The sequence below is a fragment of the Dryobates pubescens genome, chromosome 34, assembly GCF_014839835.1.
Source record: "Dryobates pubescens isolate bDryPub1 chromosome 34, bDryPub1.pri, whole genome shotgun sequence".
Classification (NCBI taxonomy): Eukaryota; Metazoa; Chordata; class Aves; order Piciformes; family Picidae; genus Dryobates; species Dryobates pubescens.
The window spans coordinates 8,409,637-8,430,702 of record NC_071645.1 but is presented as its reverse complement, the minus strand read 5'-3'; the positions used below and the strand labels follow the sequence as shown (position 1 = coordinate 8,430,702).

The 21,066-nt window shown below is 67.2% G+C and overlaps 1 protein-coding gene across 1 annotated transcript; it reads left to right on the top strand.

The window, feature by feature from the left end:
• The first annotated feature begins 95 nt into the window (after positions 1 to 95).
• Positions 96 to 20,053, top strand: DCPS (decapping enzyme, scavenger). The gene is given in 7 exon segments (XM_054176011.1): positions 96 to 143; positions 145 to 279; positions 2,838 to 3,006; positions 11,418 to 11,563; positions 14,051 to 14,164; positions 17,265 to 17,375; positions 19,778 to 20,053. Coding segments are annotated over 7 exon segments (999 nt in total).
• The last annotated feature ends 1,013 nt before the right edge of the window (positions 20,054 to 21,066 follow it).

Sequence of the window (21,066 nt, the reverse complement as noted above, 5' to 3'; positions counted from 1 at the left end):
CCCGAGGCGCCAGGGGGCGCTGTGGCACCCCCGGGCCGGCAGGGGGCGCCGGGCGGCGCGGCGCAGGCGCGGGGGCGGGCGGGCGCGGGGCAGCCATGGCGGAGGGCCCACAGCTGAAGAGGAAGCGGGAGGAGGAGGAGGGGGGAGGAGGAGGCGGCCGGCGCCAGGCCGCACGACGGGGCCGGGGCCGCCGCCGCCCCCTTCCCGCTGGCGGAGCTGCGCCTGCGGAAGGTGCTGCGGGAGTCGGCGCGGGAGAAGGCCGTGTTCCTGCACGGGGAGGTACCGCGGATGGACGGCGGGGCCGGGCCTGGCCGGCGCCATGCTGCCCGCCCAGCCGGGCCACGCCCCGGCCACGCCCCGGGGGCGGCGCCGTGCGGCGGGACGGGGCCAGGGCGCCCCCGGTCCCGCATCGGGAACCCCCTTCCTATCCCCGCCTTCCTATCCCCCCCTTCCTCTCTCCCCCCCCCCCCTTCCTCTCTCCCCCCCCCCCCTTCCTCTCCCCCCCCCCCCTTCCTCTCCCCCCCCCCCTTCCTCTCCCCCCCCCCTTCCTCTCCCCCCCCCCCTTCCTCTCCCCCCCCCCTTCCTCTCCCCCCCCCCCTTCCTCTCCCCCCCCCCCTTCCTCTCCCCCCCCCCTTCCTCTCCCCCCCCCCTTCCTCTCCCCCCCCCCTTCCTCTCCCCCCCCCCTTTCTCTCCCCCCCCCCCTTTCTCTCCCCCCCCCCTTTCTCTCCCCCCCCCCTTTCTCTCCCCCCCCCCTTCCTCTCCCCCCCCCCTTCCTCTCCCCCCCCCCTTCCTCTCCCCCCCCCCTTCCTCTCCCCCCCCCCTTCCTCTCCCCCCCCCTCTTCCTCTCCCCCCCTCTTCCTCTCCCCCCCCTCTTCCTCTCCCCCCCCTCTTCCTCTCCCCCCCCTCTTCCTCTCCCCCTCCTCTTCCTCTCCCCCCCCTCTTCCTCTCCCCCCCCTCTTCCTCTCCCCCCCCTCTTCCTCTCCCCCCCCCTCTTCCTCTCCCCCCCCTCCTCCACGCCCCCCCCCTTCCTCGCCCCCCCCTGCCTCTCCCCCCCCCCTTCCTCTCCCCCCCCCCCTCCTCCTCTCCCCCCCCTCCTCCTCTCCCCCCCTCCTCCTCCTCTCCCCCCCCCCTCCTCCTCTCCCCCCCCCTCCTCCTCTCCCCCCCCCCCCCCCCCTTCCCCCCCCCCCTCCTCCTCTTCCCCCCCCCCCCCCCCCCTTCCTCTCCCCCCCCCCCAGGCACCAGTGCTGGGTCCAGCTGTGTTCAGTATCTTTATCAACCACCTGGCTGAGGGCATTGAGGGCTCCCTGAGCAAGTTCTGGTGATACCAGACTGGGGGTGGCTGACACCCCTCAGGCTGTGCTGCCATCCAACATGGCCTGGGCAGGCTGAGTGCTGGCTGCAGGCAAACCTCACAGAGTTCAATGAGGACAATGCAGGGTCCTGCACCTGGGGAGGAGTAGCAGCAGGCACCAGGACAGCTTAGAGGCTGCCCTGCTGCAGAGCAGCTCCATGGAGAAAGACCTTGGAGTGCTGGTGGGCAGCAAGGTCTGCAGGGGACAGCAAAGTGCCCTGGGGGCCAAGGGAGGCAATGGGGTCCTGGGGTGCAGCAAGGGAAGTGTGGCCAGCAGCAGGGCTGGGGAGGTTCTGCTCCCCCTCTGCTCTGCCCTGCTCAGACCACAGCTGCAATCCTGTGCCCAGTGCTGGGCTCCCCAGCTCAAGAGAGACAGAGACCTGCTGGGGGGAGGCCAAGGGAGAGCCAGGAGGATGCTCAGGGGACTTGAGCATCTCCCCTGTGGAGGGAGACTGAGAGCCCTGGGGCTGTTGAGTCTGGAGAGGAGAAGGCTGAGAGGGATCTGATCAATGTCTATCAAGAGCTGAGGGCTGGGGGGCCAGGGGAGGGGGCCAGGGGAGGGGGCCAGGGGAGGGGGCCAGGCTCCTTTGGGTGGTGCACAGCAATAAGATAATGAACAACAGGAACAAGCTGGAACAGAGATTTCAGCTCAGCATGAGGAGAAACTTCTTTCCAATGAGGGTGACAGAGGCCTGGGGCAGGCTGCCCAGAGAGGTTGTGGAGTCTCCTCTGGAGCCTTTCCAGCCCCACCTGGCTGCATCCCTGTGCAGCCTGCCCTGGGGGATGCTGCTCTGGCAGGCTTGGACTGGAGGATCTCTGCAGGTCCCTTCCAGCCTCCCATGCTCTGTGGTACTGGGAGAGGGAAGCCTGAAGCTGCAGCTCAGGTCTCAGGGCCATGGGTTGGTGGTCCCTGGGTTACAGCCTGGGCCCAGGGCTCTGCCCTGTGAGTGAGGCTGGGTTGGCAGCCCGAGGGGAGCCCTTTGCTCTCCCCATGTGGTGTGCAGGGAGGCTCTGCCTGGGTCCTGAGTGATCTGGGGGGGTGCTGCACACCCTGTACCCCACAAACCCTCAGGCTGTGGTTCCTGGGAGCAGGGCAGCAGCTCCCCCAGCCCCTAAACTGCACCCCCCTGGGCCTGCCTCTGCCCTCTTCCTGTGCCTCCCAGCCCCCAGGCACTGCCCCACCTTGCCTTGGGAGGGATGAAATCAGTGCTGTGGGCACTGGGAGCACCTGGGGAGGAGCAGGGGGGCTGAGACACTGCCCACCTCCTGTGCTGCCCCCACAAAGCCACCTCAGCTCCCTGCTGGGGAGCAGATTCCTGCTGTGCTTCAGGGCAGGTCCCTCTGGGGGCAGGGCTGGGAGGAGGCTTGCCCAGAGCTGAGCTGCTGCAGGATGTCCTCTGTGCTCCCTGGCTGCAGCCACTCAGCTCCTGGCCTCAAACTCTGCCCAGCACTGGATCTGAGTGTGCTCAGAGCTGTGTCCTCCCAGGTGACCAATGCCTCTGGAGAGGCCACAGATGCTGTAATCATCCTGGAGAAGACTCCCTTCCAGGAGGAGAAGCTCTTGGAGCTGCTGAAGAAGCACACCAAGCTGGAGCTGCAGATGCACAACGACATTTACAGCACCTACCACCTCTATCCTCCCCCAGAGCTCAGTGGTCAGTGCTCCTGGCATCCCCTGGGGGGGGAAGGGGGGCCTGGGGGGCGCTCTGTGGCTTGGCTGTGGGCCAGTGGTGGTGGCTGGGTTGGCTCTGGAGGGGAGGCCACAGGGAGGCAGGCAGGAGCTGCTGCTGCACCTGCCTGTAGCAGTGTGGCTGAGGGGAGCAGCTGAGGGGATTGGGGCAGCTCTGCAGCTGACTTCTTCCCTTGAGGCTTTGGCTGCTGCCTCCTTTCACCTTCTTACAATCACAGAGCCTCAGAGCTGCCAGGGCTGGAAGGGAGCTCAAGGCTCAGCCAGCTCCAGCCCCCTGCCATGGGCAGGGACACCTCACACCACAGCAGGTTGCTCACAGCCACCTCCAGCCTGGCTGCAAACACCTCCAGGCAGGAGGCTTCCACCACCTCCCTGGGCAGCCTGGGCCAGGCTCTCACCACCCTCCTGGGCAGCAACTTCTCCCAGCTGAGGAGCAGCTGGGCATCACTTGGTTGTTTGCAGCCAGCTGCTGGTGCCTTCATGGAAGGGTGAGGAAGGGCAGCTGAAACCTCTGCAGTGTCAGCTCACCTGGGAGGCTGTTCCTGCCTGCAAGATTCAGCTTGAATGTGGAGCTGTGCTCTGCAGAGGAGCTGCTCTGTGCCCCTGGGCTGGGCACTGCTGAGGCCACCCCTGCAGTGCTGCCTTCAGCTCTGGGCTGCTGGCTCCCAGCAGCACCTTGAGAGGCTGCAGCAGGGCCAGGGAAGGGCAAGGAAGCTGGGGAAGGGTCTGGGGAAGAGGGCTGGGGAGGAGCAGCTGAGGGAGCTGGGGGTGGTGAGGCTGCAGCAGAGGAGGCTGAGGGAGACCTCCTTGCTCTCTGCAGCTCCCTGCAAGGAGGCTGGAGCCAGCTGGGGCTTGGGCTCTGCTCCCAGGGAACAAGGCACAGGACAGGAGGCAATGGCCTCAGGCTGCCCCAGGGGAGGTTCAGGTTGGGTGTTAGAAGAAACTTCTTCCCTGGAAGGGTTCCCAAGGCCTGGCCCAGGCTGCCCTGGGGGGTGGCTGAATCCCCACCCCTGGAGGCAGAGGCAGAGCTGTGGTGCTGAGGCCATGGCTGAGCCCCAGCCTGGGCAGACAGTGTTGGATTCTATGACCTCTGAGGTCTTTTCCAACCACAGCTCCATGGTTTCAGCCCCTCCAGGGCTGCAGCCATGCCCTCAGTGCCCTACTTCCTCCCCACCCTGTGCCAGGAGGTGCCCTCTGCTCAGCTCCTGTTTCCCTCTGCCCTGGCAGCCTGGGCTCCTGTTACCAGCTGCTGGAATTACAGCTCCTGCAGCTCCCCAGCCCAGCCCCAGCCCCAGGCCAAGCTCCTGCAGCTCCCCTGCCCCAAGGCAGAGAACTTTCCACACCCCCAGCAGCTATCAGCATCATCTGCAGCATGGGGCTGGAAAGAGCCCAGCAGGGGCAGGGGCTGCAGGGGCTGGGAAGGAGGTCAGCAGCAGGAGGGGGCAGTGGGATCCAGGGGGAGCTGGGGGTGGTGAGGCTGGAGCAGAGGAGGCTGGGGGAGACCTCCTTGCTCTCTGCAGCTCCCTGCAAGGAGGCTGGAGCCAGGTGGGGCTTGGGCTCTGCTCCCAAGGCACAGGACAAGAGGCAATGGCCTCAGGCTGCCCCAGGGGAGGTTCAGGTTGGACATGAGGAACAATTTCTTCCCCTTGAGGGCTGTCCAGGCCTGGCCCAGGCTGCCCAGGGCAGAGGTGCAGTCCCCATCCTGGAGGGGTTTCAGAGCTGTGGTGCTGAGGGCCCTGGCTCAGTGGTGCCCTGGCAGGGCTGGGCTCTGGTTGGACTCTGAAGTTCTCTTCCACCCAACTCATTCTGTTCAAGGATTCCCATTCCAGGCTGTCACCTCCTGTGCCCTGCTGCCACTGGAGCCCAGGCAGCTGGCACTGCAGGGCCCTGGGCAGGTGGGGACCTGGCCTCTGGCTTCTGAGCCTCTCCTCTGGGTTATGAAAGCTGCTGAGTGCCTGAGTGGGAGGGCAGCAGGCTGGGGGGCTGCAGGGGAGGCTCTCTCCTGCTGTCAGCTTGGGTTCTCCTCACAGGGCAGAGGTGCCCAGGGAGGTGGTGGAAGCCTCCTGCCTGGAGGTGTTTGCAGCCAGGCTGGAGGTGGCTGTGAGCAACCTGCTGTGGGGTGAGGTGTCCCTGCCCATGGCAGGGGGCTGGGGCTGGCTGAGCCTGGAGCTCCCTTCCAGCCCTGGCAGCTCTGTGGCTCTGTGTCCTCTGCTGTGCTCAGCACTGGCATGGATCTGCCCCCTGGGGGTGCAGTGATCAGCCCCAGCTCAGTGCTTCCAGGAGCACTCTGAGCATCAGGTTGAACACTGAAGCTGCTGAGGCTGGCAGCCTGGGCCAGGAGGGTGCAGGGCAGGGGGCAGCTCTGGGCATGTTTGGGGCTCCCTGCCCAGGCTGCTGCTCTGTGGGGCAGGAGGTGCTGCTCAGCTGCCTCCAGCAGCCTGACTTCTGCACAGCTCCTCCTGAGGCCTCAGTCAGAGCCTTCAGCGTTGCAGAGCCACAGTTCCAGCTCAGGAAGGTGCCAGGACACCACTGCAGTGCCCTGGGGAGATGTTCAGCTCCCTGTGCTGGGCTTGAGGCCAGCAGCCCCCTGCAGGGCTCCCCCAGGGTGGCATCACAGGACTGGCAGCTGGGGCTCCCTGCAGCTGCAGCCTGCTGGCCTTGGGGTTCCTTGGAGCTCTGTGCTGCTGCCTCTGGAGCTCCAGCTCCACTCTGCCAGCAAAATCACCTTGGTTGGAGCTGCCAGCAGGCAAGGAGCCCCTGCCTGGGCTGAGCAGGCTGGGAGAGCAGCTCTGAGCTGCAGAGGGCTGAGGGGTGCAGTGCCCAGGGGGAAGGAATTGCCACTGAGATGTCTCCATCACCCAGGCAGGAGGGGAAGTCACTGTGGCTGATCTTGGTCTCCATGCTCAGCACTCAGGTCACACACAGTCCTGAGCTGCAGGGGGGGATCTGATGGTCCTGAGCTGGAGGGGGGAATCTGAGCTGCAGGGGGGGGATCTGATGGTCCTGAGCTGGAGAGGGGGATCTGAGCTGCAGGGGGGGATCTGATGGTCCTGAGCTGGAGGGGGGGATCTGAGCTGCAGGGGGGGATCTGATGGTCCTGAGCTGGAGAGGGGGATCTGAGCTGCAGGGGGGGATCTGATGGTCCTGAGCTGGAGGGGGGTATCTGAGCTGCAGGGGGGGATCTGATGGTCCTGAGCTGCAGGGGGGGATCTGAGCTGCAGGGGGGGATCTGATGGTCCTGAGCTGCAGGGGGGTATCTGAGCTGGAGGGGGGGATCTGAGGGTCCTGAGCTGGAGAGGGGGATCTGAGCTGCAGGGGGGGATCTGATGAGTGGAATGCCATTGGAATTGGTTGGGTGGTCACAGCCAGAGGCTCCATGTGCAGATGGGGACAGGGGGCAAGTGGTGACCCCCAGGGCTCTGCCCTGGGACAGTGCTGCTCAGTATCAGTGACACAGAGAGACTGAGGCAGCTCAGCAGGTGGCACCCAGCTGAGTGGTTGTGGTTGGGGAGACTGAAGGACAGGATGGGATCCATCCAGAGGGTCCTGGGCAGGCTGCAGAGCTGTGCTGAGGAGAACCTCAGGAGGTTCAAGGAGGCCAAGGGCAAGGTCCTGCCCCTGGGTCAGGGCAACCCTGGGTAGCCCCAGGCTGGGGGGGAGGAGAGTGAGAGCAGCCCTGCAGGGAAGGCCTTGGGGGTGCTGGGGGGGAGCAGCTGGGCAGGAGCCAGCAATGGGCACTGGCAGCACAGGAGGCCAAGGGCAGCCTGGGCTGCATCCAGAGCAGTGTGGCCAGAGCTGGAGAGAGGATCCTGCCCCTCTGCTCTGCTCTGGGGAGACCTCACCTGCAGGGCTGGGGCCAGCTCTGGAGCCCTCAACACCAGAGGGACCTGGAGCTGCTGGAGAGGCTCCAGAGGAGGCCACAAAGATGATCAGAGGCTGCAGCAGCTCTGCTGTGGGCACAGGCTGAGGGAGCTGGGGCTGTGCAGCCTGCAGAGGAGAAGGCTCCAGGCAGACCTCAGAGCAACCTCCCAGTACCTGAAGGGCTACAAGGAGGCTGCAGAGGGACTGTCCCCAAAGGCCTGCAGGGACAGCAGGCTGGGCAGCCCCTGGCAGCAGGCTGGGCAGGCTCTGGCAGCCCTGGCAGCAGGCTGGGCAGCCCCTGGCAGCAGGCTGGGCAGGCTCTGGCAGCCCTGGCAACAGGCTGGGCAGGCTCTGGCAGCAGGCTGGGCAGGCTCTGGCAGCCCTGGCAGCAGGCTGGGCAGGCTCTGGCAGCCCTGGCAGCAGGCTGGGCAGCCCCTGGCAGCAGGCTGGGCAGGCTCTGGCAGCCCTGGCAGCAGGCTGGGCAGGCTCTGGCAGCAGGCTGGGCAGGCTCTGGCAGCAGGCTGGGCAGCCCCTGGCACATCCTGGCAGCAGGCTGGGCAGCCCCTGGCACATCCTGGCAGCAGGCTGGGCAGGCTCTGGCACATCCTGGCAGCAGGCTGGGCAGCCCTGGCAGCAGGCTGGGCAGGCTCTGGCAGCCCTGGCAGCAGGCTGGGCAGGCTCTGGCAGCCCTGGCAACAGGCTGGGCAGGCTCTGGCAGCAGGCTGGGCAGGCTCTGGCAGCCCCTGGCAGCAGGCTGGGCAGCCCCTGGCAGCAGGCTGGGCAGGCTCTGGCAGCCCCTGGCAGCAGGCTGGGCAGGCTCTGGCAGCAGGCTGGGCAGCCCCTGGCACATCCTGGCAGCAGGCTGGGCAGCCCCTGGCACATCCTGGCAGCAGGCTGGGCAACCCCTGGCACATCCTGGCAGCAGGCTGGGCAGCCCCTGGCAGCAGGCTGGGCAGCCCCTGGCAGCAGGCTGGGCAGGCTCTGGCAGCAGGCTGGGCAGGCTCTGGCAGCCCTGGCAGCAGGCTGGGCAGGCTCTGGCAGCAGGCTGGGCAGGCTCTGGCAGCCCTGGCAGCAGGCTGGGCAGGCTCTGGCAGCAGGCTGGGCAGGCTCTGGCAGCAGGCTGGGCAGGCTCTGGCAGCCCCTGGCAGCAGGCTGGGCAGGCTCTGGCAGCAGGCTGGGCAGGCTCTGGCAGCAGGCTGGGCAGGCTCTGGCAGCCCTGGCAGCAGGCTGGGCAGCCCCTGGCAGCAGGCTGGGCAGGCTCTGGCAGCCCTGGCAACAGGCTGGGCAGCCCCTGGCAGCAGGCTGGGAGCTGCTGCAGGCTTCAGCCCTTCCTTTGGGCTTTGGCTGGGGCCCCTTTGGGGCTGGGCTGGGCCCTGCTCTGAGTGAGTTTCCTTGCAAGGGCTGTGCTGGTGTCAACAGCAGCTGGGGCCAGCAGGGCAGGGGGAGGCTGTGTCCTGGGGCTCCTGGAAGGAGGCTGCTGGGGCTGGGGAGGCAGCACAGGGCTGTGTGCAGCCTTCCAGCGGGGAAGAAAGCTTCCCTGAGAGCACAGTGTGACTCTTCCTGCCCTTCCCTGGGCTTGGCCCTTCCTGCAGCCCAGCCTTGAGCCATTAAGCAGGGAGCAAGCCAGAGCTCAGCTTCCCCCCTGCCTCAGAGCTGCTGCTGCCTGCCCTCTGCTCTCCTCTGGCTCCCAACCTGCCTAAGGCTCTCCCAGGCAGCTGCAGGGCTCCAGGACAGGGCTGGAGGCAGGCAGGGGGCAGCTCAGCAGCTCCCCCTGGGCACTCCTCAGCTCCCCCTGGGCACTCCTCAGCTCCCCCTGGGCACTCCTCAGCTCCCCCTGGGCACTCCTCAGCCTTGGGAGGTTGCTGTGGAATGGTTCAGGGCCTCAGCAGAGGCTGCACAGGGTCTGTGCCCCCTGCCCTCTGCTGTGCTGGGGGCAGGAGCTGGCTGCATCCTCTCCTGCTGCCTCCAGCCCCTTTCTCCCCACCCTGAGCTGTGGGTTTGTGTCCTGGGCTGAGCAGGAGAGGGGAGAAGCTTCTGTCCTGGGCCAGCCTGAGCTTCCTTCTCCCCTAGGTGTGCTGCATCCCCTGGGGCTGAGCTGCCTGCTGCTGGAGAGCAGCCCCCAGCCTCCTCTGCCTCCTCAGCCTCCACTGCTGCCCTCCAGAGCACCCCCAGGCCTCCCTGGGCTGGTGTTCAGCAGCAAGGCAGCTGCTGTGCCTCAGACAGCAGCAGCCCCCAACCCTCACTGTGCCTGCAGGGGCTCCTGCAGCCTGGGCTGAGCTGCCCCCAGCCCCTGGAGCCTGCCAGGAGCTCTCCCAGTGGAGCCAGCAAGGGAAGGACTCTGTGGTGAGCCTTGCACATGGCCCCAGCCTCAGCCAGGGCTTTGCATCCTGAGCCCCTCAGGAGGGTCAGGCTCTGAGAATCCATCCAGCAGCTCCTCTGGCCCTGCTGGCTTCTGCTCCTTGGCCTGGCTGGGGCCTTCTGGGCTCCATGAGACCTCAGGAAGGGAAACAGCCACAAGGGAAGCAGAGCCTCTGCCCCTCTCCTCTCCTCTGCCCTCCCAGACAGCTGCTGCTCAGCCCCAGCTGCACAGGGAGGGTTCCTCTGCTCCCCCAGCAGCCTTTGAAGCAGCCAGAGGGGCTCTGCCCAGCAGCACCTCCTGACCTGGGCCAGCTGGGAAGGGGCCTCTGCAGCCAGGGGCTGTGGTCACCACCCCCACCCCGGCCTGAGGGCTTCCTGCTGCACTTCTGCAGCACCAAAAGCAGCTGGGGGGGGCTGAGCCTGGGGCCCTCTGCCCCTCTGGCCTCTTGGGCTCCCCCAGGGCTGTGGGGGTGGGGAGTGGAGCAGCCCCAGTTCTGCTTTGCTGCCCCTGGAGCCCTGGCAGGGCAGCCCTGGGTGGCTGTGTGGCTGGGGGGAAGCAGCCCAGGGGGCTTTGGGCTCTTCCCTTTCCCCCCTGGCAGCACTGTGCTGTGTTCTGCAGCTGGGCTGGGCCTGCAGTGCAGAGGCAGAGAGCCTCCTGGGCTGGGCAGCACCAACTGAGCAGAGAACCCAAAGCAAACAGAGCCAGGCCCAGGACAAATTAAGGGGGGGAAGCCTCAAGCCAGGCTGAGTGCTGCCCTGAGGAACAAAGAGAGCTTTGTAGGCTGCCTGGCTAGGCTCCAGGCCATGGAATCACAGCCTGGGCCGGGCTGGGAGGGACCTTGGATCATCTGCACCCAGCCCCTGCCATGAGCACAGCAGGTTGCTCAAGGCTCCATCCAGCCTGGCCTTCAACACTTCTGGCTTGGAGCCTCCCCAGCTCAGGACATCCTGTGCAGAGCTGCCCCAGCCCTGGGCAGCAATCTGCTCCCAGCCTGCTGCTTCCAGGCAGCAGCCTTCAGCCCTGGGCTCCCCTCCATGCCTTTGTGCACAGCTCCTCTCCAGCTCTCTTGGAAGCCCCTTCCAGGTGCTGGGAGGCCACCAGAAGGTGTCCCTGGAGCCTTCTCCTCTGCAGGCTGCCCAAGGCCAACTCTCTCAGCCTGGCTCCCAGCAGAGGGCTTCCAGCCCTGCCAGCACTGCTGTGGCCTCCTCTGGCCCTGCTGCCCCAGCTCCCTGCCTGTGCTGTGCTGAGGGCTCCAGAGCTGCCCCAGCCCTGCAGGGGGGGTGAGCAGAGCCCAGCAGAGGGGCAGAATCCCCTCCCTGCCCCTGCTGCCCACCCTGCTGGGGCTCAGCCCAGGCCAGGCTGGGGCTGGGCTGGCAGCGCTGGGTGCCGGCTCCTGGCCAGCTCTGCACCCCCAGCACCCCCAAGGCCTTCTCCTCAGCCCCAGCCTGGGCTGCCCCTGGGGCAGCATCTCTGTGCTCCTGCTCTGCCCTGGGGCAGCCTGGGCAGCATCTCTGTGCTCCTGCCCTGCCCTGGGGCAGCCTGGGCAGCATCTCTGTGCTCCTGCTCTGCCCTGGGCAGCATCTCTGTGCTCCTGCCCTGCCCTGGGGGTGCAGGGGGCGCTGGGGGCTCCCCTGGGGGCGCAGGGGGCTCTGGGGGCTCCGGGGGCTCCCCTGGGGTCGCAGGGGGCGCTGGGGGCTCCCCTGGGGGCACAGGGGGTGCTGGGGTCGCAGGGGGCTCCGGGGGCTCCCCTGGGGCACAGGGGGTGCCGGGGTTGCAGGGGGCTCCGGGGGCTCCCCTGGGGCACAGGGGGTGCCGGGGGCTCCCCTGGGGTCTCTGGGGTCTCCCCTGGGGGCTCCCCTGGGGGCACAGGGGGTGCTGGGGTCGCAGGGGGCTCCGGGGGCTCCCCTGGGGGCTCGGGGGGTGCCGGGGGCTCCCCTGGGGGCTCCCTTGGGGGCACAGGGGGTGCTGGGGGCGCAGGGGGCTCCCCTGGGGTGCAGGGGGCTCCCCTGGGGTCTCCCCTGGGGGCACAAGGGGTGCTGGGGTCATAGGGGGCTCCGGGGGCTCCCCTGGGGCGCAGGGGGCTCCGGGGGCTCCCCTGGGGGTGCTGGGGGCGCCGGTGCCGCTGTCTGTGGCGCTCAGCCTGTGCTTGCCTGCAGAGCTGAAGGCCACGGTGGTGTTCCCTGCCAGCCAGCAGCACCTGCAGAAGTACCTGCGGCAGGAGGTGTTCCTGGTCCGAGAGACCTGGCAGGACTACCAGGACATCACCCTGCCCTTCCTGCAGGAGCAGAGCCTCAGCCTGCAGGTACGGCCCCCAGGGGCGCCTTCAGTCTCCTCCCTCCACAGCCTCGGCTCCCAGGGCTCTGCTCTGAGGGCCAGGGGCGAGCAGAGGGCTCAGGACTGCTCTGGCCCTGGCTCCCTCCTGGTTCTTCTCTCAGCATCTTCTCAGCTCCACAGCCTACACCCTCCCAGCTGCTGGGAGCCCTCTGCTCAGGAGCCTGGCCAGGCTGGATCCATGGCTGAGGCCAGGGAGTGAGGCTCAGCAAGGCCAAGGGCTGGGTCCTGCCCTTGGCTCACCACAACCCCAGCAAGGCTCCAGGCTGGGGCAGAGGGGCTGCAAAGGGCCCAGCAGCAAAGGCCCTGGGGGTGCTGGGTGCCAGCAGCTGCAGAGGAGCCAGGGGGTGCCCAGCTGGGCAAGAAGGCCACCAGCAGCCTGGCCTGCAGCAGCAATGCTGTGGGCAGCAGGAGCAGGGCAGGGATTGTGCCCCTGGGCTGGGCACTGCTGAGGCCACCCCTGGAGTGCTGCCTTCAGCTCTGGGCTGCTGGCTCCCAGCAGCACCTTGAGAGGCTGCAGCAGGGCCAGGGAAGGGCAAGGAAGCTGGGGAAGGGTCTGGGGAAGAGGGCTGGGGAGGAGCAGCTGAGGGAGCTGGGGGTGGTGAGGCTGGAGCAGAGGAGGCTGAGGGAGACCTCCTTGCTCTCTGCAGCTCCCTGCAAGGAGGCTGGAGCCAGGTGGGGCTTGGGCTCTGCTCCCAAGAGGAAATGGCCTCAGGTTGCCCCAGGGGAGGTTCAGGTTGGATGTGAGGAGCCAGGGCAGTGCTGCCCAGGGCAGAGGTGCAGTCCCCATCCCTGGAGGGGTTTGGAAGCCCTGGGGCTGTGGTGCTGAGGCCATGCTCTGGGGGTGCCCTGGCAGGGCTCAGGGTTGGACTTGTTGATTTTGAAGGACTCTTCCACCCAGAGCACTTCCAGGACCCATTCAGGACCTGTTCCTGCTGCTGCAGTCTGCATTGCTGCACACATTCCCTTCCCTGCTGCACTGCCTGGAGCCCAGCTGCCCTCTGGGGCACCTTCAGTGGTGCTGGAGAGGACTCCTGTGCCCCCTACCCTCCCCTGTGCCCCCAACCCTCCCCTGTGCCCCCACCCTGCCCTGCTGTCTCTGCCCTGTCCCCTGGGGCATCCTTCTCCATCTCTGCAGCCACCCTCAGCCTTGGAGCCAGACTGCCTGTTCCCTGCTGCAGCTCTCCATGCTGGGACACTTCTCCTCCTTCCCCAGGTGCCTGCCTGGGCCTTGGTGCTGCAGGAGGAGCTGCTGGGGCTAAGCAGAGCAGGGGGCAGGGGCAGTCTGGAGGCTGAAGCTTGAGCTGTGGAGGAAGAAGAGGCAGGAGCTGCTTTCTGAGCAGCCAGGAGGGCAGCAGATGTGCCCTGCCCCAGCAAGCACAGCCCTGGCTCTGCTGCCAGCAGCTGCAGCCACATCCAGCCTCAGGCTGCCAGCAGCTCTGCTCCTTCCCTGTGACAGCACAGCCCCAGCCAAGCTCCCTTCCCAGCCCTGGCTTCAGAGGTTTCAGTGCAGCCTGGGAGGTGAAGGGGTGGGATGCAGCCTGGGGGGGATTCAGTGCTGGCAGCAGCTCCAGCTCCAGCCAGCTCTGGCTTAGGGCTGGGGGAATTACCTCCAAATCCTCTTAGGGGGTGAGTGGAGCTCTGCTGGGCTGAGCCAGCTCTGCTCACTGCCCTCAGCTCCAGCTGTGGCCTGAGAGCAGAACCTGCTGCAGGCAGTGGGGTCAGGGGGTGCCTGCACACTGCTGCTGAAGCCTGGAGGGGCCTGGTGGAGCCTGCTGAGGGTAATGGAGCAAGGAACTGCTCAGCCAGAGGAGAGCTGGGCAGAAGCAGGGCCTTGGGGAAGGGCTTCTTATGTTCTGGTTAGTCACAGAATTGTTCTGGGTGGGAAAGGCCTTGAGGCTCCTCCAGCCCAGCCCTGCTCTGACCCTCCCAAGGCTGAGGCTCAGCCATGGCCTCAGCACCACAGCTCTGCCTCTGAAGCACCTCCAGGGGTAGGGATTCAACCACCCCTGGGCAGCCTGGGCCAGGCCTGGGCAGCCCTCAAGGGGAAGAAATTGTTCCTCATGTCCCACCTGAACCTCCCCTGGGGCAGCCTGAGGCCATTGCCTCCTGTCCTGTGCCTTGGGAGCAGAGCCCAAGCCCCAGCTGGCTCCAGCCTCCCTGCAGGGAGCTGCAGAGAGCAAGGAGGTCTCCCTCAGCCTCCTCTGCTCCAGCCTCACCACCCCCAGCTCCCTCAGCTGCTCCTCCCCAGCCCTCTTCCCCAGACCCTTCCCCAGCTTCCTTGCCCTTCCCTGGCCCTGCTGCAGCCTCTCAAGGTGCTGCTGGGAGCCAGCAGCCCAGAGCTGAGCCCAGGATGTGAGGGGCAGGGGGACAGCAGCCCCCCAGGCTGGGAGCAGTGCAGTGCTCCCTGGCTGTGCAGGAGGTGCTGCTGGCTCAGGGCTGTGTGCTGCTCTTGCAGTGGGTGTACAACATCCTGGAGAAGAAAGCTGAGGCTGAGAGAATCATCCACGAGAACCCAGACCCCTGCAACGGCTTCGTGCTGCTCCCAGACTTCAAGTGGAACCTGAGCCAGGTTGGTTTGCTGCTCCCTGCCCCCCCGGGGGGGCTGCAGCCCTGGGGGCAAACAGAGAACGGGCTGGGCTGGGAGGGAGCTCCACAGCTCACCCACTGCCACCCCTGCTGGGGGAGCTGGGGCTGTGCAGCCTGGGGAAGGCTCCAGGCAGGCCTCAGAGCAGCCTCCCAGTGCCTGAAGGGCTGCAGGAGAGCTGGGGAGGGACTCTGGACAAGGGCTGGGAGTGCCAGGATGAGGAACAATGGCTTTGAGCTGGGAGAGAGGAGATTGAGAGTGGAGATGAGGAAGGAATTGTTGAGAGAGAGGCTGGGGAGACTCTGGCACAGGCTGCCCAGGGAGGCTGTGGCTGTGCCCTGCCTGGAGGTGTTCAGGGCCAGGCTGGATGAGGCCCTGAGCAGCCTGGGCTGGGGGGAGGGGACCTTGCCCATGGGACTGGCTTGGAACAGGGTGATCCCTGAGGTCCCTTCCCCCTGAGCCTTGCTGTGATCCTCCAGACCCCTTCCATGGATCTCAGAGCTCTTTCCCAGCCCCTTGGTTCCAGCAGGCTCTCTCCATGTCCATCCTCCAGGAGCCCCCCCAGGAGCCCAGGCTGGAGGCAGCTCCCTGTCCTCAGAGCTTCCCTTCTTGCCCTGGGGCTCCCCTGGGGCAGGGGAAGGCTCTTTGGGTCCTTTGGTGGAGGAGGAGCTCTGAGCTGCTTCCCAGCCCAAGGACCAGCTCCAAGCTCTCCCTCCCCAGGCTGGGAAGGGCTTAGCTCAGCTGGGACTGTGGGAGACACAACCCCTGGGGCTGTGCCAGCACCACCCTGCCTCCCCCAGGCCCTGCTGCTCTTGGGGGGCTCCCAGCAGGAGCAGGGAAGCAGGGAAGTCCTTGTGCCCTGTGCTCAGCACTGCTGAGGCCACCCCTGGAGTCCTGTGTCCAGCTCTGGGCTGCTCAGCTCAAGAAGGACATTGAGAGACTTGAAGGTGTCCAGAGAAGGGCAAGGAGGCTGGGGAGGGGTCTGGAGCACAGCCCTGGGAGGAGAGGCTGAGGGAGCTGGGGTTGCTTAGCCTGCAGAAGAGGAGGCTCAGGGGAGACCTTCTTGCTCTCTGCAACTGCCTGCAGGGAGGTTGGAGCCAGCTGGGGGTTGGGCTCTTCTGCCAGGCAGCCAGCAGCAGAACAAGAGGACACAGTCTCCAGCTGTGCCAGGGGAGGTTCAGGCTGGAGGTGAGGAGAAAGTTCTTCCCAGAGAGAGTTGTTAGCCATTGGGATGTGCTGCCCAGGGAGGTGGTGGAGTCCCTGTGCCTGGAGGTGTTCCAGAGGGGATTGGATGTGGCACTTGGAGCCATGGTTTGGTCATGAGCTCTGTGCTGCCAGCGTGGACTGGATGAGCTTTGAGGTCTCTTCCAGCCTTGGGGATCCTGTGGTGCTGTGGTGCTGGATTGCTCTGGAGCAGAGGCTTTGCCAAGCTGCTGCCAGCTCCCTGCATGCTGGGCAGGATCCTCTGGAGCTCTTCCCTGCCCAGGGAGCCCTCACCCCTGGGGCCAGCAGGGCCTTGCCTGCCTCTGGCCAGGGAGCTGAGCCAGGGCCCAGCCAGGGCCCAGCAGGGCTGCCCTGAGCCAGGGAACAGCACCTGGGCTGCAGCTGGGCTGGGGCTGAGCCTGGCATCCCCCCCCCCACCAGGGGCTGATCCTGGCATCCTCCCCCCCCCAGGGGCTGAGCCTGGCATCCCCCCAGGCTGCTGCCCAGGCTCCAGAGGGCTCTGAGCTCCTCTGCCCAGGCTCCAGCAGTGGTGCTTTGAGCTGAGCACATCTCAGAGTGGCTTCAGCCCAGCCTGGGCTGGGCTCAGTTGCTCCTTCCAGCAGCGCCTGGGGAGCTGCAGCTGCTGCCTGCAGTGCCTGGGGAGCTGCAGTTCTGCCTGCAGTGCCTGGGGAGCTGCAGCTGCTGCCTGCAGTGCCTGGGGAGCTGCAGCTGCTGCCTGCAGCGCCTGGGGAGCTGCAGCTGCTGCCTGCAGTGCCTGGGGAGCTGCAGTTCTGCCTGCAGTGCCTGGGGAGCTGCAGTTCTGCCTGCAGTGCCTGGGGAGCTGCAGCTGCTGCCTGCAGTGCCTGGGGAGCTGCAGCTGCTGCCTGCAGTGCCTGGGGAGCTGCGTTCTGCCTGCAGTGCCTGGGGAGCTGCAGCTGCTGCCTGCAGTGCCTGGGGAGCTGCAGTTCTGTCTGCAGCGCCTGGGGAGCTGCAGCTGCCGCCCGCAGCGCCTGGGGAGCTGCAGTTCTGTCTGCAGTGCCTGGGGAGCTGTGGCTGCTGCCTGCAGTGCCTGGGGAGCTGCAGCTGCTGCCTGCAGTGCCTGGGGAGCTGCAGCTGCTGCCTGCAGTGCCTGGGGAGCTGCAGTTCTGTCTGCAGTGCCTGGGGAGCTGCAGTTCTGCCTGCAGTGCCTGGGGAGCTGCGGCTGCTGCCTGCAGCGCCTGGGGAGCTGTGGCTGCTGCCTGCAGTGCCTGGGGAGCTGCAGCTGCTGCCTGCAGTGCCTGGGGAGCTGCAGCTGCTGCCTGCAGTGCCTGGGGAGCTGCAGTTCTGTCTGCAGTGCCTGGGGAGCTGCAGTTCTGCCTGCAGTGCCTGGGGAGCTGTGGCTGCTGTCTGCAGTGCCTGGGGAGCTGTGGCTGCTGTCTGCAGCGCCTGGGGAGCTGCAGCTGCCGCCTGCAGTGCCTGGGGAGCTGCAGTTCTGCCTGCAGTGCCTGGGGAGCTGCAGTTCTGCCTGCAGTGCCTGGGGAGCTGCAGCTGCCGCCCACAGCACCTGGGGAGCTGCAGTTCTGTCTGCAGTGCCTGGGGAGCTGTGGCTGCTGTCTGCAGTGCCTGGGGAGCTGCAGCTGCCGCCCACAGCACCTGGGGAGCTGCAGCTGCTGCCTGCAGTGCCTGGGGAGCTGCAGTTCTGTCTGCAGCGCCTGGGGAGCTGCAGTTCTGTCTGCAGCGCCTGGGGAGCTGCAGTTCTGTCTGCAGTGCCTGGGGAGCTGCAGTTCTGTCTGCAGCACCTGGGGAGCTGCAGCTGCTGCCTGCAGTGCCTGGGGAGCTGCAGCTGCTGCCTGCAGCGCCTGGTGCTGCTCTGTGTCACTCTGCCACCCTCCTGTCCCTGCAGCTGGAGGATCTCTACCTGATCGCCCTGGTGCGGCGCCGAGACCTGCGCTCGCTGCGGGACCTCACTGCTGAGCACCTGCCCCTGCTGAGGACCATCCTGACTGAAGGGCAGGTGAGGCCCAGGGCTGCTCTGCTGCCTGCCCAGCCCCTGCTCACCCAGCCCTGGCAGCTGCCTGGGCACCACCACCTCAGAGGCCTCACACTGGGGCAGCTGGGCGGTGGGAGAGCTGCCCTGGGCTCAGGGACTGGAGGGGAGCCCTGCCTGGGAGTCATGGGGTGGGGTGGGTGGGAAGGGACCCCCAAAGCTCCTCCAGGTTAGCCCCCTGCAGCCCCCAGGGACATCCCCAAGCACAGCAGGCTGCTCCCAGCCCCAAGCAACCTGCCCTGCCCTGCTGCCAGCCATGGGGCAGCTCCACCTCTCTGGGCAGCCTGGGCCAGGCTCTCCCCAGCCTCAGGCTCAACCATTTCTCCTTCTCTCCCCTCTCAAGCTCCCTCTTTGCCTTCCCAACCATCCCCCCTTGGCCTGGCCCAACAGGCCCTGCTCCAGCCTCTGTGCCCAGCTTGCTTCAGGTGCTGGGAGGCCACCAGAAGGTGTCCCTGGAGCCTTCTCCTCTGCAGGCTGCCCAAGGCCAACTCTCTCAGCCTGGCTCCCAGCAGAGGGCTTCCAGCCCTGCCAGCACTGCTGTGGCCTCCTCTGGCCCTGCTGCCCCAGCTCCCTGCCTGTGCTGTGCTGAGGGCTCCAGAGCTGCCCCAGCCCTGCAGGGGGGGTGAGCAGAGCCCAGCAGAGGGGCAGAATCCCCTCCCTGCCCCTGCTGCCCACCCTGCTGGGGCTCAGCCCAGGCCAGGCTGGGGCTGGGCTGGCAGCGCTGGGTGCCGGCTCCTGGCCAGCTCTGCACCCCCAGCACCCCCAAGGCCTTCTCCTCAGCCCCAGCCTGGGCTGGCCCTGGGGCTGTCCTGAGCCAGCTGCAGGACCTTGCCCTTGGCCTTGTTGAAGCTCAGGAGGTTCATTTGGAGCCCCTGAGCTCCCTTGGCTGGATGCTGTCCCCTGGCAGTGTCACTGCAGCCTGCTGGCACTGCAGCCCTGGGAGGGTCACTGGATCCCACTGCCCCCTCCTGCTGCTGACCTCCTTCCCAGCCCCTGCAGCCCCTGCCCCTGCTGGGCTCTTTCCAGCCCCATGCTGCAGATGATGCTGATAGCTGCTGGGGGTGTGGAAAGTTCTCTGCCTTGGGGCAGGGGAGCTGCAGGAGCTTGGCCTGGGGCTGGGGCTGGGCTGGGGAGCTGCAGGAGCTGTAATTCCAGCAGCTGGTAACAGGAGCCCAGGCTGCCAGGGCAGAGGGAAACAGGAGCTGAGCAGAGGGCACCTCCTGGCATGGGGGGGAGAAAGTAGGGCACTGAGGGCATGGCTGCAGCCCTGGAGGGGCTGAAACCATGGAGCTGTGGTTGGAAAAGACCTCAGAGGTCATAGAATCCAACACTGTCTGCCCAGGCTGGGGCTCAGCCATGGCCTCAGCACCACAGCTCTGCCTCTGCCTCCAGGGGTGGGGATTCAGCCACCCCCCAGGGCAGCCTGGGCCAGGCCTTGGGAACCCTTCCAGGGAAGAAGTTTCTTCTAACACCCAACCTGAACCTCCCCTGGGGCAGCCTGAGGCCATTGCCTCTTGTCCTGTCCCTTGTTCCTGGGAGCAGAGCCCAAGCCCCACCTGGCTCCAGCCTCCTTGCAGGGAGCTGCAGAGAGCAAGGAGGTCTCCCTCAGCCTCCTCTGCTCCAGCCTCACCACCCCCAGCTCCCTCAGCTGCTCCTCCCCAGCCCTCTTCCCCAGACCCTTCCCCAGCTTCCTTGCCCTTCCCTGGCCCTGCTGCAGCCTCTCAAGGTGCTGCTGGGAGCCAGCAGCCCAGAGCTGAAGGCAGCACTGCAGGGGTGGCCTCAGCAGTGCCCAGCCCAGGGGCACAATCCCTGCCCTGCTCCTGCTGCCCACAGCATTGCTGCTGCAGGCCAGGCTGCTGGTGGCCTTCTTGCCCAGCTGGGCACCCCCTGGCTCCTCTGCAGCTGCTGGCACCCAGCACCCCCAGGGCCTTTGCTGCTGGGCCCTTTGCAGCCCCTCTGGCCCAGCCTGGAGCCTTGCTGGGGTTGTGGTGAGCCAAGGGCAGGACCCAGCCCTTGGCCTTGTTGAGCCTCATGCCCTTGGCCTTGGCTGCTCCCTGCAGCCTGCCCAGGTCCCTCTGCAGAGCCTCCAACCCTGCAGCAGCTCAACACAGCCACCCAGCTCGGTGCCCCCTGCGGGCTCCTGAGGCAGCCTCGATGCCCTCACCCAGGTCATCGATGGAGCCCTTGGAGAGCCCTGGGCCCAGCACTGAGCTTTGGGGACCCCGAGCCCGGGGGGGAAGAGCTTTGCCCTCCCCTCCCTCCCCCCCCTGGCAGGCTGCAGGGAGCAGGAACCTCCTCTCCTTTCCCTGTGAGCCGGCTGGGGCCGCTGCTTGCCCTGCCCCCCGGCTGCCCGCGCGCTGTGTCCGCAGGAGGCCATCCGCCGGCGCTTCGGCGTGCCGGCCTGCCGGCTCCGCGTCTTCCTGCACTACCAGCCCTCCTACCAGCACCTGCACGTCCACTTCACGGCGCTGGGGCTGGAGGCGGCGGGCAGCGGCGTGGAGAGGGCTCACCTGCTGCCCGACGTCATCGACAACCTGCAGCTGCGGCCCCGCTACTACCAGCAGCGCGCGCTCAGCTTCCCGCTGCGCGCCGGCGAGCCGCTGCTGCAGCGCTTCCGCCAGGCCGGCCGCCTCCCGCCGCAATAAAGCCCTCCCTGGGGGGGGGAGGGGGGGGCTGGGGGCTTTTACAGAGGTCCTGGTGGTTTTGTGGTGGTGTTGCTCCCCCCTTCCCCCTTCCCCTCCCCTCGCCGTGTTTTCCTGCGGTGGTCGCCGTGGCAGCCGGGGCTGCTGCTGCTGCTGCGCGCTGCTGCTCCGCGCTGCAGCCGCGGCGCCTGGGGGGCGCGGGGCGGGGTGGTGCTGGGGCTGCTGGGGTGGGGAGAGCCTGGCACAGGCTGCCCAGGGAGGCCGTGGCTGGCCCCTGCCTGGGGGTGACCCAGGCCTGGCTGGATGAGGCCCTGAGCAGCCTGGGCTGGGTGCTCGGAGCTGGATGCTCTCTGAGGTCCCTTCCACCTCGCTCTGACCTTCAAGGCCCCTTCCAGACCGTTCCAGGACTCTCAGAGCTCCTCCCCAAGCAAACTGACTCCAGGAGGCTCTGTCCCTGCCCCTCTGCTCCAGCACCAAAGGTGGAGGAAACTCCCTGTCCCTCACAGAGCCTCCCTTCACTCCTCTCTGGGCAGCCTGGGCCAGGCTCTCCCCAGCCTCAGGCTCAACCATTTCTCCTTCTCTCCCCTCTCAAGCTCCCTCTTTGCCTTCCCAACCATCCCCCCTTGGCCTGGCCCAGCAGGCCCTGCTCCAGCCTCTGTGCCCAGCTTGCTTCAGGTGCTGGGAGGCCACCAGAAGGTGTCCCTGGAGCCTTCTCCTCTGCAGGCTGCCCAAGGCCAACTCTCTCAGCCTGGCTCCCAGCAGAGGGCTTCCAGCCCTGCCAGCACTGCTGTGGCCTCCTCTGGCCCTGCTGCCCCAGCTCCCTGCCTGTGCTGTGCTGAGGGCTCCAGAGCTGCCCCAGCCCTGCAGGGGGGGTGAGCAGAGCCCAGCAGAGGGGCAGAATCCCCTCCCTGCCCCTGCTGCCCACCCTGCTGGGGCTCAGCCCAGGCCAGGCTGGGCTGCAACTCCGCTGGGACAGGGAGAAGCTGTTGGAGGATTTTTTCTCTCCCAGATGAAGA